Consider the following 12,407-nt stretch of genomic DNA (forward strand, 5'->3'; position numbering starts at 1 on the left):
GCCTGGAGGATGTAATTTCATATTATTTTTTATTTATTTATACTTAATTAAAATAAATGATATATATATATTCATTTATTTATATATAAAGCACAAAGGAAAATACGAAATTACAAAAAAATAGAAAAGAATACCAACAAAAAAATTGAAACATTGAATTAAAAAATTATAAATTTTACAAACAATTATAAAAATTACAAAAAATATATACCATCCCTCTCAGGGCACAACATATATTTCCAGGACGTATTCATATGTCCTACCCATTCCCGATATTGTTTACGTTTGACGTATTTATAGGTCCCACTCAGTTAACAGGTTATTATACCAATACTGAATAGTCTGGTGGTTTTAAATTGATAACTAGAGCTCTTAAAAAGTTTCCTCTCCTTTTTCAAATGTATAAAAAGTATAAACTAACAAGCTTTGTGAATGGATTCACTGTTTGGGAAAGAAAAACAGGTCATTCCCAAGAAAGGTCCAAGAATTCCAGACAATCAATACAGATTCAATACCACAATAAGAAATAACAGAAGTGACTGAGGGCCCAAACAAAAACGAGATTCACAATACTAAAACAAAGAAAACGTTTGAGACAAGCAAACAAAGAAGTATTTTTAGTACACTAGCCACTTCTCACTGATAAAAGGTACAATTGAAAATAAAGATTCATGACCTATACATATCTGCACTAAATTACATAAAAATAAAGCAGAAGAAATTTTTTTAAAAAAGAAAAAAATTAAGGCAGAAACTATTATAAAGACCACTATTATGGACTAACTGTGTGTGTTCCCCCAAAATTGGCATGTTGCTGTCCTAACCTCCAAGGTGATGGAGTTAGGAGGAGGGCCTTTGGAAGATGATCAGGTCATGAAGGCGGAGCCCCCATGCGTAACATTAGTGCCTTTTCAAAAGAAATCTCAAAAAACTCTCTGTGCCTTCCGACACGTGAGGACACAGTGAGAGGATGGCCTCTGGCATGGTGATCTGGCCTTCGTTTCCCCACTGTTTACATCCTCTGACTTCCCCGACTCTTTCCTCTCCCTGTTTCCTGGCATTGCTGCTGTTATCTCTGTTTTCCTTCACAGGTGACCTGTTATCATTTTGTTAGTCAGTCAGACTCACTTCCAAGCAAGTTCTGTCATAATGTCTGAAAGGGAGGAAGCTATAGATCCCTTTGCATAATGCTCACATAGTACACAGAACATAGAAAGACCGTAACACAGAAGTGGGGTGCCCACCCCAGCGCCACGGGCCTTCCCCTCCTGCTCTGCAGCACTGGCTGGTCCCTGCTCTGCTGTGGCTCCCTGCATTGTCCCTGGGGACCTTCCCATGCCCCTGACGAAGGCTCCTACCGCATCTCATGGAAAAGGATTTAAGTCATCTACTCCCGACAAGTAAGTGCTGGGATATCTAAGTAAGGGACAGGTAAAATGATAAACACACACATCTTTCTTTCCTTCCCTTCCCCAACCTTCCCCAGTTTAATTCTGCAAGGCTTTAAAAAAACAAAAAACAAAAGCACTTCCATTAAGTGACTGTCAGGCTGAGAGATACCCAGTGGCTACAATGCCAAGAGGAAAATTCCAGGTCTCCCGATATCTCAAAATAAATTGAAACCCAACCAAACAGCATTTCCTGCTCTCCCCTAATTATGCTGAGTCCATTCAGAATTGAACTGAAGGATGATTTCGTCTTCACAATTCAAAAAGACACTCCTGAGATGTACCAACGCTGAAGGCTCAGAGAAATATAACACCTACTGTGTGGGAGGAGTCAAGGCATTGACCAGGCCATGCAGTGGAGCAGCCATATTCTACTGGTGCCCCGTGCTGGGGTGTGCTGGGTCAACCCCAGAGTTACTTACTGTGTCAGTTATCGAATTAATGCTTCTTAGATCCTAATGCACCCTTCAATAAATGATGGAATTCCTTTAAACATTTCTCCTTTAAGGTAAGCACAATGCTAAGCTTTCTTTAGAGATGGTGCTGGAGGGGCATTGCCACCTGCACCTGGAGGAAAAGGCTTCCTGAAATGTCAGGCATGGGCCAGGGGTAGGCAGTATAGGTCTGAGACAACCCTGTCCAGACACAGGGGCAGAGTTTTAAATGACACTTATTTATAGACTAGTGGCTCGGTGCACAAAATTCATGCACTCAGCTGGGGGAAAGGGTCCCCCAGCCTGGCCTGACTACCACATGCATTTACTAATTTCAACAGATTCAGACAAATGATGTGTAATAGGTGAAAGAAGATTCTCACTTCAAAATAATTAACGGTTTGCAAATAAATCCTCAGCTCATGCTAAGAAGCTATAAGTGTCTCAATTCATCAAAATATAAACACTCATTTACTCAGGAAACAACCAACCTTGTAAATATATGTCTAAGTATGTATGTCATCATTTATTCATTCACATAATAAATTTATTAAGCACCTATCATTTGCCAGTTGGTGGGATACTTATTAGGACATAAAAAAAATCCTTCCCATACCCTTGAATGTGGATAGAAAGAAAAAAAAGAATTATATATACCATAGGTGTAATAAAATGTTTTATAATAAGTGTCATGTTGGGTAACAAGTGTACTAGTTTATTCACTCAATCAACAGTTATTGCACACCTACTATGTGCCAAGGCTCGTTTCCATATCCAGGTAATAAAAGAGTCCCTACAAGGGACTGAGGAACAGTACTTTGTTGTCCTTGTTTTAAACACACAGAGTGATGTATAATTCTATACATGTGTATTACTTGGGTAATTGGAGAAAACTTACTAAATAAGCTTCTTTTCCTAAAGTTGTCTTTCCTTTGTGAGCCAAGAAAAATGAAAGCCCAAACTAGTTAAGTCTGATGTCTGAGAGCCATGAAATAATTGTACTTACCAGGAATACAGGATTGTTCCAACAACAGATGTGAGTTTACTGTTCTCTTGTTTTTGCTTTGCTAGGCCAAAGTCAGCTACAATTCACAAAACAAAACAACGTTAGCATTTCCCCCTCCCCCCCAGAATTAGCATCTTTCCTTAGACTTTGAGATTATGTATAATAGTTATTACAGTTCACAACCTTCTACAGAATGCCCCATGTATCAATCTTCCACACCACCACCAGCCTTAATGAATGGCATACATACAATATTCCATTATGCTATGTATTTTGACATGAGGTCTATCATTTTAAAAAATACTAAAGTAAGTCTTGCTAACTGAAACACAGGACAAAGTACCTACTGAACTTCCTGTTTCACATTTCAAATTACCTTTTATAATTTCAACTTAATAGAATTAATCTAATATTTTGGCATATGGCAGTCATGACCTCACCTGGCCAAAAAATAAATAAAAATTAAAAATAAGGTAAGCCTGCCTGGCCGCTGTGACTCAGTGATTAAAGGTCAGTCAACCTATGAACCAGGAGGTCACGATTGGAGTCCCAATCAGGGCACATGCCCGGGATGCGATTTCAATCCACAGTAGTGGGTGTGCAGGAGATAGCCGACCAATGATTATCTCATCATTAATGTTTTCTTTCTCTCTCTCCCTCCTCCTTTCTCTCTGAAATCAATAAAAATATACTTTTTTTTTTTTAAAAAAAGGTAAACCTAAATAACCACCATGAAGATCTAAAAACATGAAACTAAATGGCATCTATTCGTACTAAATCACAGTAAATATGATATTCAGAATCATCTCAAAATATTTATACATCACCAAATAATTCTGATTTTCAACTTAGAACACCAAATATTTATATTTAATATTAGAACATGATGAACTTTTCAAGTCACCTACAGATTCTTCTTTTTTTTTTTTTAACCACTCAACAGCTTAGGGCAAGGCGGATCTTACTTGGCAGGTGGCAGCATTTGGGGCCAACTCTGACTACAGTGAGCCAAATGTGCCACTGAGTCAGGGTCTGTGTCACCTTCAGGGATGCAATAAGTGCAGTGACAAGACCCAGACATGTTTCATGGCAACAAGGGATTAAAAGATGACTTAAGCTGAAACCAGTTTGGCTCAGTAGTAGAGCGTCGGTCTGCGGACTGAAAGGTCCCAGGTTTGATTCCGGTCAGGGGCATGTACGTTGGTTGTGGGCACATCCCCGGTAGGGGGTGTGCAAGAGGCAGCTGGTCAGTGTTTCTCTCTCATCAACGTTTCTAGCTCTCTATCTCTCTCCCTTCCTCTCTGTAAAAAATCAATAAAAATATAATAAAATAAAAAAAAAGATGACTTAAAAGATACTACTGTCTTCTGCCCTGACCAGGTGGCTCAGTTGATTGGAGCATCCTCCCATCCACCAAAAGGTTGTGGGTTCAATTCCAAGTCAGGGCACATATCTAGGGTGCAGGTTCGATTCCCAGTCAGGGCACAAACTAGAGGCAACCAATCGAAATTTCTCTCTCATATCGATGTCTATCTCTCTCTGTCTCTCTCTGTTTCTCTCTCTCTCTCTCTCACTCACTGTTTCTCTCTCTCAAATCAGTAAATATATTCTCAGGTGAGGATTTTTTTTAAAAAAAGATACAGTCTTGGAGAGATCAACCAAAGGACTTGTGTGCATGCATATAAGCCTAACCAGTGGTCACGGACAACAGGGGGGTGGGGGTGGGGGTGTGAGGGCATGAGTGGGGAGGGGTTTGGGATGGGAAGGGGGGGGATGAGGACAAATATGTGATACCTTAATCAATCAATAAGTTTTTTTAAAAGATACAGTCTCCTACGTGGAAATATATTTAGATATTAAAATTAGCTACATTTATAAAATTATGCACATCTAAATATGCTGGTACTCTGCTGCTTCATGAAGGCAAAATCCAGGCAGCATGTTACTATAAATAACTGCAAACTAACCTTCATCTTAAAACATCTAATTCACCTACAGTGAGTGAAAAGAGGAAAAAAATGAAATTTTTCAGTTTCCTAAAGTTATTTTTTTCTGGTCAAAGTTTTAATACATTTTGGCTCATGCATCTTAAATATCATTTGGCAATTCTGTGCTTCTTTTCTGGGAGCAAATAAACCTTCTATCACAGAAAAGAGAAAAATAAAATATGACAAGGCTGCCCCTTAGTGGTGACATGCTTACACACACACATATACACACACAAAAACTATTTTTATAGGCTCTATGAATTGCAGCTTTATTTAAATCTCCCCAAATGTGGAAATTTTATACATCTGCTTTCAAATTAATGCTGTATAATTTAAATATATATATATTTTTATTGATTTTCCACAGAGAGGAAGGGATAGGGATAGAGAGCTAGGAACGTCGATGAGAGAGAAACATCGACCAGCCGCCTCCTGCACACCCCCTACTGGGGATGTGCCCACAACCAAGGTACATACCCTTGACCAGAATCGAACCTGGGACCTTTCAGTCCGCAGACCGATGCTCTACCCACTGAGTCAAACCGGTTTCAGCTAATGCTGTATAATTTTAACTTAACTGTAATTCCTCTTAAAAATAAATAAATTTGAATGTCCATACTTATATCAATCGTACTACAGAATAATTACATCGTGATATATGTACAGAATTTATAAACAAGCCTACATATAACGGCAGCATATTATTTTTAAAAAAAAACACGTTTTACTGATAGGATGTCATGATAAAAACATATAGAGTTCTGATTTAGAGATGGCTCCCCATTAAGAGTGCATAAGAGTAACACAAGTATTCATGAGTAAAGAAAGGCAGGAAAAAGCTAATATATCATTAAAGCATTAAAAAGTTTGATTAAGAATTAACCAACTGTTGAGGGGAAATAATTTCTCATTTGTAAAATGTTAGCCAAAATGAGGCCTACTTGCTACAGTTGAAAATATTTTGGTAAAAACTGATGTTGAAATTATAAATGGCTGGATTTTTTCATAGCCCTTGATAAGTACATTGGTTACCTGTATGATACAGACCATGTTAAAACCATTTAAAATAACATGCTCACATGCTGGTCATAAAAGCTTGTGTTGATGAAGTGACATTCTACAGAAAGAAAATACCTAGAGACCATTGGTTTGGGAGTTAAATTCTCATGAATCCTAAGGGCACTTTATGCTCTCATGTGGGCAATATTCAACTCAACAGTAGCTACTACTCACATAGGGATGCTCAACTTAACATTCAAGCGAATTTCAGATTAACATCCTCAGTCACATTAGCCATATTTCAAGTGACCAACAGTCACCTGTGGCTAGTGGCTGTTCTATTGGATGGTGCTGATATAGAACATTCCCATCAGCACGTTCAGTTCCATTGGACTGCTCTGCCCCAAAATAAAATTCAGGAATTCTGAAATGAAAATGTTTAAGACATTTGTACTTACTCACTGTCACTTTGTCCTTATCCCCCAGCATGATGTTGTTTGGCGTCACATCTCTGTGGACGATTCTCTTCTCCTTGTGCAAGTACCGAAGAGCTAAGCACAGCTTGAAACAGCAAAGACGAAATTTTATTTCCCCAAATATACATATAACCACTGACGAACACTACACGCGGCTCTAAAACATCAGCTCGTATCTTCACCGTTTTACAGAAAAAATTAATGAAAATAAGTGTACCTGAATAAATATTTTCCATAGTCTTTCTTCAGTAAAATGAAGTTGTTTTTCCTTCAAAGAACTGAAATGCTCTCCAAGAGGGGCTCCTTCTATAAGCTCCATAACTATATACAACCTGTCATCTATAGAAAGAAAGAAAAAAGAAAAAAGAAAAAAAACAAACAACAAGAAAAAGACAATAGAAATTTAAGCTCAATAAAGATATGTTGGAAACACTTAGGAATTAGAATCTGAGTTTCCCAATAGGTGTGCAGCGTTAAAGAGTTAGAGATGCCTTAAGATATGAATCTACTCAGCCCCAGGGGGTGAGAGGGTGGGAAGGGATGGGTCTTGGGACAACTGGAGCCCAGCAACCCTCTCTCCCACTACAGGAACCTCCTAGCATTAGGTTACACAGGCCACTACTCTCATTTGCTGTGTACACCGTGACCTGGAATGGCTGGGAGGCACCAAAGAGAAGGAGATGATGAGCCAAAGTCATGGAGGATTCCCTGAAGAACGTGTAAACCCACTTCATCTCAATAGGCTAAAATTTATCCTCAAATCAAGCCAGCCACTCAGAAAACTGCATTGTACACTGCATTATTTGTAGTCTCATAGGGTTACCTTTCTGACTTTTACAATGGAACCATACCATGGCCTTGTGACAAAGGACAGAATTGAAATACCACCCAGGATAGAAATTTCTGTGGTGTCCCTTAAGAGCACAGGAAACTGTGCATCCCCTGGGTTTACCTGATGGACACTGAACACCTCACAGCTAACTGTGTTCCTCTGTCTGCTGTGGATGCCAGGAAACAGGAGAAAAATCTACTTCCTCCTTCAAAACCGATATGAAACTACGCACAGTGGAATGCGCTGTGTATCTTCTGTGATGTTTGGGATTTATATACCAGTAGAATACACATGTATACAATAGTTACAAAAATCAGATCATATTAGACGTGTTTTGTAACTTGCAGTGTTTTGTTATGTGTCAGTATACATAGATCCATCCCATTTGTCCTGTTGGTTACATTGTTACTCCAAAATACAGTTGGATCATAATTTATTTAATCATTCTCCCAAGGATAGACATTCATATTGTTTCCAATTTTTCATAATCTCAAGAAATATTTTTATATGTACTAGCCTTACCTCTAGCTTTATTCTTCCTTTTTATTTCATTTTATCCCAATTTTCTGCTCTGTTTTATCACATTTTAGGTATTTATGTATTTTTTAACCACTTCCAATTCTTCTTGGAGGAAGTTAGTTGCAAAAAACACTTTGTGCTGTTGTATTCTTAAGTAGAACACGTTGAGCCACTTCAGTACAAGTTCATTGCCAATCTAGAGCTCTGTGTAATTGGATATGCACTAAATCATAGGAAATTATTCTAATATTAAGAACAAACAGTCAGGGGCGCGGGATTTACTGGAGAATTCCAGCACTGAGTTCCTAGGGGGAGGGAGATGGGTAAAAACATAATATGTCACAGTACTCGACAGCAACTATGAAGAGGCAGCGAGGAGGCCCCAATCGTTGCCTTATATTTCATAAATCTTCCTTCAAATGGAGGTTTACTCTGAAAGCTCACGTGTGATCTATGAAGGTTTATCAATACTTATATTACTGCAGCCAGAGGTCCTATGCTGTTTTGAAAATTGACTGTTTTGGATGGATCTCAACATCAACCTTGCGGAAAGAGCCTGCTTGCCTGCAGCATCAGTCAGGGCTCCATCGCCACCTTGTGGCAGTTCATTGAACTTCAAGTAAAAGAAATCAGACCATCAAACCTCAGAGGGAAGGTAGGGGAGGATGGGGGTAAGAGAAAGAGATCAACCAAAGGGAGTGTATGCATGCATATAAGCCTAAGCGATGGACACAGACATCAGGAGGGTGAGGGCAAGAGTGCAGAGGAATAGGAAGGCTATGCGGGGATAAGGACACATATGTACTATCTTAATAAAGAAAAAAGAAAAGAATCAAAGCCCACTTCCAATTTATTTTGGAGGTGGAAATGTTATCTAATTCAATAAGAACAACTTTCAATTTTTTTTTATTAAGAAAGTCACTATCCTTAAGTTTCTTCTCTATAGATCTGAAGTGATTTTTATGTGCATGAAAATAGCTGTAATAGCAATATTGGCTTATTCATTCAGTGTCTCCCAGATGAGAGTCTAGGTATTTTATATATAACTGTTTAGGTCCCTGATTACATCACTGTTCTGCTCATCAAGAAAGTGATGCACAAGATTGTTGACTGTCATAGAAACAGCAAAGAAGTAAAGTAAGTAGGTGGTTGAGCTTATTTTTCTTACATTCTAATATACAAATATGTAACAAAGATACTTCCCCTTAATTGGGAAATATCATGAAAATTCGTACTTACTTTCCAGAAATGTTTTGTAATAGCGTACAACATTGGGATGATAAAGCTGTAAGAAAATAAATAACAAACATTACGCTACTTCAAAATACAAACTTTTACATACTTCATATTTGAAAACAACAAAGCAAGTGTTGTGTTTATTTTTGTTTCTAAAACTAAGCATTTTAAGCTCCTAATGGGGTGGGAGATGAAGAGGAGGGTATGGGGAGTAAATGGTGATGGAAGGAGACTTGACTTGGGGTGGGGAACCCACAATACTGTGTAGAGATGATGTATTGTAGAACTGTGCACCTGAAATTTATACCATTTTTTTAACCAGTATCACCCCAGTAAGTTCAATAAAAAGGGGAAAAAGTTATCATTTAATTCAGATTTGTTCATGATTCTTTTTATATGCTACTTACCAAACTAATCTGAAATAGCAATCTCCTATAGTCTTATCAAATAGAAGTAAATACTGGTTGTGCTTATCACTTTAATTAAACTAAAACAGAGAACTGTGGAACTAGAAAGAACCTTAAGAATTATGGCACCGAGTTCCTCCGAGTCCCAGGCCCAACACCACACACAGAATGCAGAGAGAGGAAACAAAAATGAAGCAATGCATGTTGGGTACAGACCTCCTTGCTCTTTACCTCTCTTCACCGCTTAGGTATGTACATTCACTGTTTGTGTCTATTTACACCATCCGTGCCTTTTATGCTCTCCAAAATGATTAGTAGGAAACGGAAATGAGAGTTATTAACTCTGCTGAAATTATAACAATTGACAAAAACTCCTTTCTTGACCATGATACTTTCTTTTCTTAGGAAATGGACTAAAACAAATAGTCTACCTCACCAACTAGCAAAGCCCCCAGCAAGTTTTAAACAATCTGAATCCAGGTAAGCAACCAGAACCATATTTTAGACCCAGCTCACTGGCCAAGACTTCGCCCAGACTTCAGTTCCAGTGGAGATACTGGATCAGCTTAGGGCAGAAGCCACATTGCAGCCTGTGTTATAATGAGACAGCACACTGCTGAAGGCTAGGCCAGCGGTCGGCAAACTCATTAGTCAACAGAGCCAAATATCAACAGTATAGTGATTGAAATTCCTTTTGAGAGCCAAATTTTTTAAACTTAAGCTTTCTTCTAACGCCACTTCTTCAAAATAGACTCACCCAGGACGTGGTATTTTGTGGAAGAGCCACACTCAAGGGGCCAAAGAGCCACATGTGGCTCGTGAGCTGCAGTTTGCCGACCACGGGGCTAGGCTATCCTTAGTGTGAGCAAAGTATTACTATATAAAGGTCAGTTATAAGTAAGCTACTTATGGTAATATTTACTATAATTTACAAACTGGAGTAAAGCTGAAAATGTCGATGCATAAAGATCATTTTATTCATGGTGATCACTATGTCCCAGCACAGATGCTGTGCAAATGTAACAAGTGGAGAACGAGGCGCAGGCAGGGGCTGGCTCTCCACGGATGTTATAAAAGAACAGCGTCCGAAATGAACGTACAAGGAAGGAAAGCTGAAAAAGAAACCCACGCACTCTTGGGTCACAAAAAGAAATCCCAGTTCGCTGCTGGCATGTTTATTCTTTCTCCCCAAACAAGCCTTCATAATGATAGTTAATTGACGTGTTACATTATGTCAAAATATCCTGCTCATGCTAATAAATAACAGCCCATCTGGAAAAGCCACATTTTTAGACTTAATAAGCCATATTTGAGGAATGTTAACAGCTTGGTTCCTCTTGACAAAAGTCAGGGAAGGGAACTCTCAGTCATATTCTGATGGATGTAACTAAGTAACCAAATATTGTACAATATAAGGAGAGAGAAATGGTTATGTTCCCAATGAAAAGAGAAGGAATTTTCATATAAGAATCACTCTGTGCAGTAAACTCTAACGTTCTGCACCTCCCCCGCACCCCTTGCCCTGATATAAACTGCAGAACATGTTTCTAGGGTTCAATGTCAAGCCTTAGGGGAAAAAAAGTTGGCTGAAATATCACCCCCTTAATATGAATTATTATTTTTTTAATATATTTTATTGATTTTTTACAGAGAGAAAGGGAGAGGGATAGAGAGCCAGAAACATCAATGAGAGAGAAACATTGACCAGCTGCCTCCTGCACACTCCCCACCAGGGATGTGCCCGCAACCAACATACATGCCCTTGACCGGAATCAAATCCGAGATCTTTCAGTCCGCAGACTGACGCTCTACCACTGAGCCAAATCGGTTTCGGCAATATGAATTATTTTTAACAGTAGGTCTTAAAGAGCCTGGAGAAGAATAGCAAAAAAAGTTTACTTTCTTTTGATGGAATTTATTTATTCATAAACAGGAAAAAAAATATTTACCTGCTCTTTAATTATGGTTAATTCGGAAACAATATTCTTCACACTGCTGTCTCGATCTTTTTTATCCTTTCCAAAGGCTGGGTTATGTAAATTGACTTCTTTCATTGCTAAGAGATTTTGACCACTACGCTTCCTAACCTAACAAGACAAAAAAAAAGAGGTAGAGGTAGAAAGAGGAGGAAAGAGATACATTAATAAGGTCACATGATTAAAGCAAGTCATTTAAATAAGTCCTGGAACCTTTCAAATTCTTTCTGTATTTACACTAAGCTCAGCTCAAAAACTAGTATCTCCTGGGTCATTCTGCAATATTGCGTAGGATTTTACTACATTAATACAGAATGGAGAGAATGTGCCATGCATTGGGGACAAGTCATTGTGACAATTTTTATGAGAGATTAATGATGGCTTTTCTCTTCAAGTTAAGATAAGACAACATTGATGCAACTATGTGATGGACAAAAACAATAATTCTAACATTTATAACTATTTTTCATTACTTTTCAATGAAGGGGTTCCAACTCAGCTGAGTGTGGGTGTGCAAGTGAGACGTAATGGTGTGTGCTTGGGGACATAAGAAAGGGCAAAGTCACCTTGTAAACACAGCCAAAAGCTCCACTTCCAAGATGATCCAAAATGGCGTAGTTGCCTATATATTTTGAAGGAGCTTTATTCTGATTAATACTTTCAATATTTTCAGCAATTTGCATCAGTTCATCCTCCTAAGCAAAAAAAAAATAAACAAAAAAGAAAATGGGTTGCTCTGATAAATTCCATCCTGACCACAAAATTTAAAACTCACAACTTACCACTAATAAATTCAACTTTGAGACCAATTCTTCATAAGCACTGATATCTCGCACGTAATGTCCTATGTCAATGAAGATCTCAAACAAGTCGGTGGGAAAAAGTCTACAGGGAAAAAACACACACACACGCACTGTTGCTCATTCTTTCCATGTTGGATCAAGCTCATTCACAGATTAATGAAAAACACGTAACTTCCTTAAGTTATGGGCCAGGAGGGAGGAAATACCAGCTTACTTCACAAAAGTGACCTATAGCCATAGTTTATAAGAGTAAGAAAAACCAATGGAAAGTTTTGAGATCTGC

At 38.3% G+C, this 12,407-nt stretch overlaps 1 protein-coding gene across 1 annotated transcript in view; it reads right to left on the reverse strand.

Moving 5' to 3' along the window:
• NEK10 (NIMA related kinase 10) overlaps nt 1-12,407 on the reverse strand; it is a 136,214-nt gene that overhangs the window by 66,621 nt on the left and 57,186 nt on the right. The window contains exons 17-23 of the mRNA XM_036431653.2: nt 12,104-12,206; nt 11,888-12,016; nt 11,295-11,432; nt 8,942-8,987; nt 6,569-6,690; nt 6,334-6,436; nt 2,889-2,964 (exon numbers count right to left, since the gene is read on the reverse strand). Coding sequence (XP_036287546.1) covers nt 2,889-2,964; nt 6,334-6,436; nt 6,569-6,690; nt 8,942-8,987; nt 11,295-11,432; nt 11,888-12,016; nt 12,104-12,206 — 717 coding nt within the window. The remainder of the gene's footprint in view (nt 1-2,888; nt 2,965-6,333; nt 6,437-6,568; nt 6,691-8,941; nt 8,988-11,294; nt 11,433-11,887; nt 12,017-12,103; nt 12,207-12,407) is intronic.

This window comes from Pipistrellus kuhlii, unplaced genomic scaffold, assembly GCF_014108245.1.
Source record: "Pipistrellus kuhlii isolate mPipKuh1 unplaced genomic scaffold, mPipKuh1.p scaffold_m20_p_11, whole genome shotgun sequence".
Lineage (NCBI taxonomy): Eukaryota > Metazoa > Chordata > Mammalia > Chiroptera > Vespertilionidae > Pipistrellus > Pipistrellus kuhlii.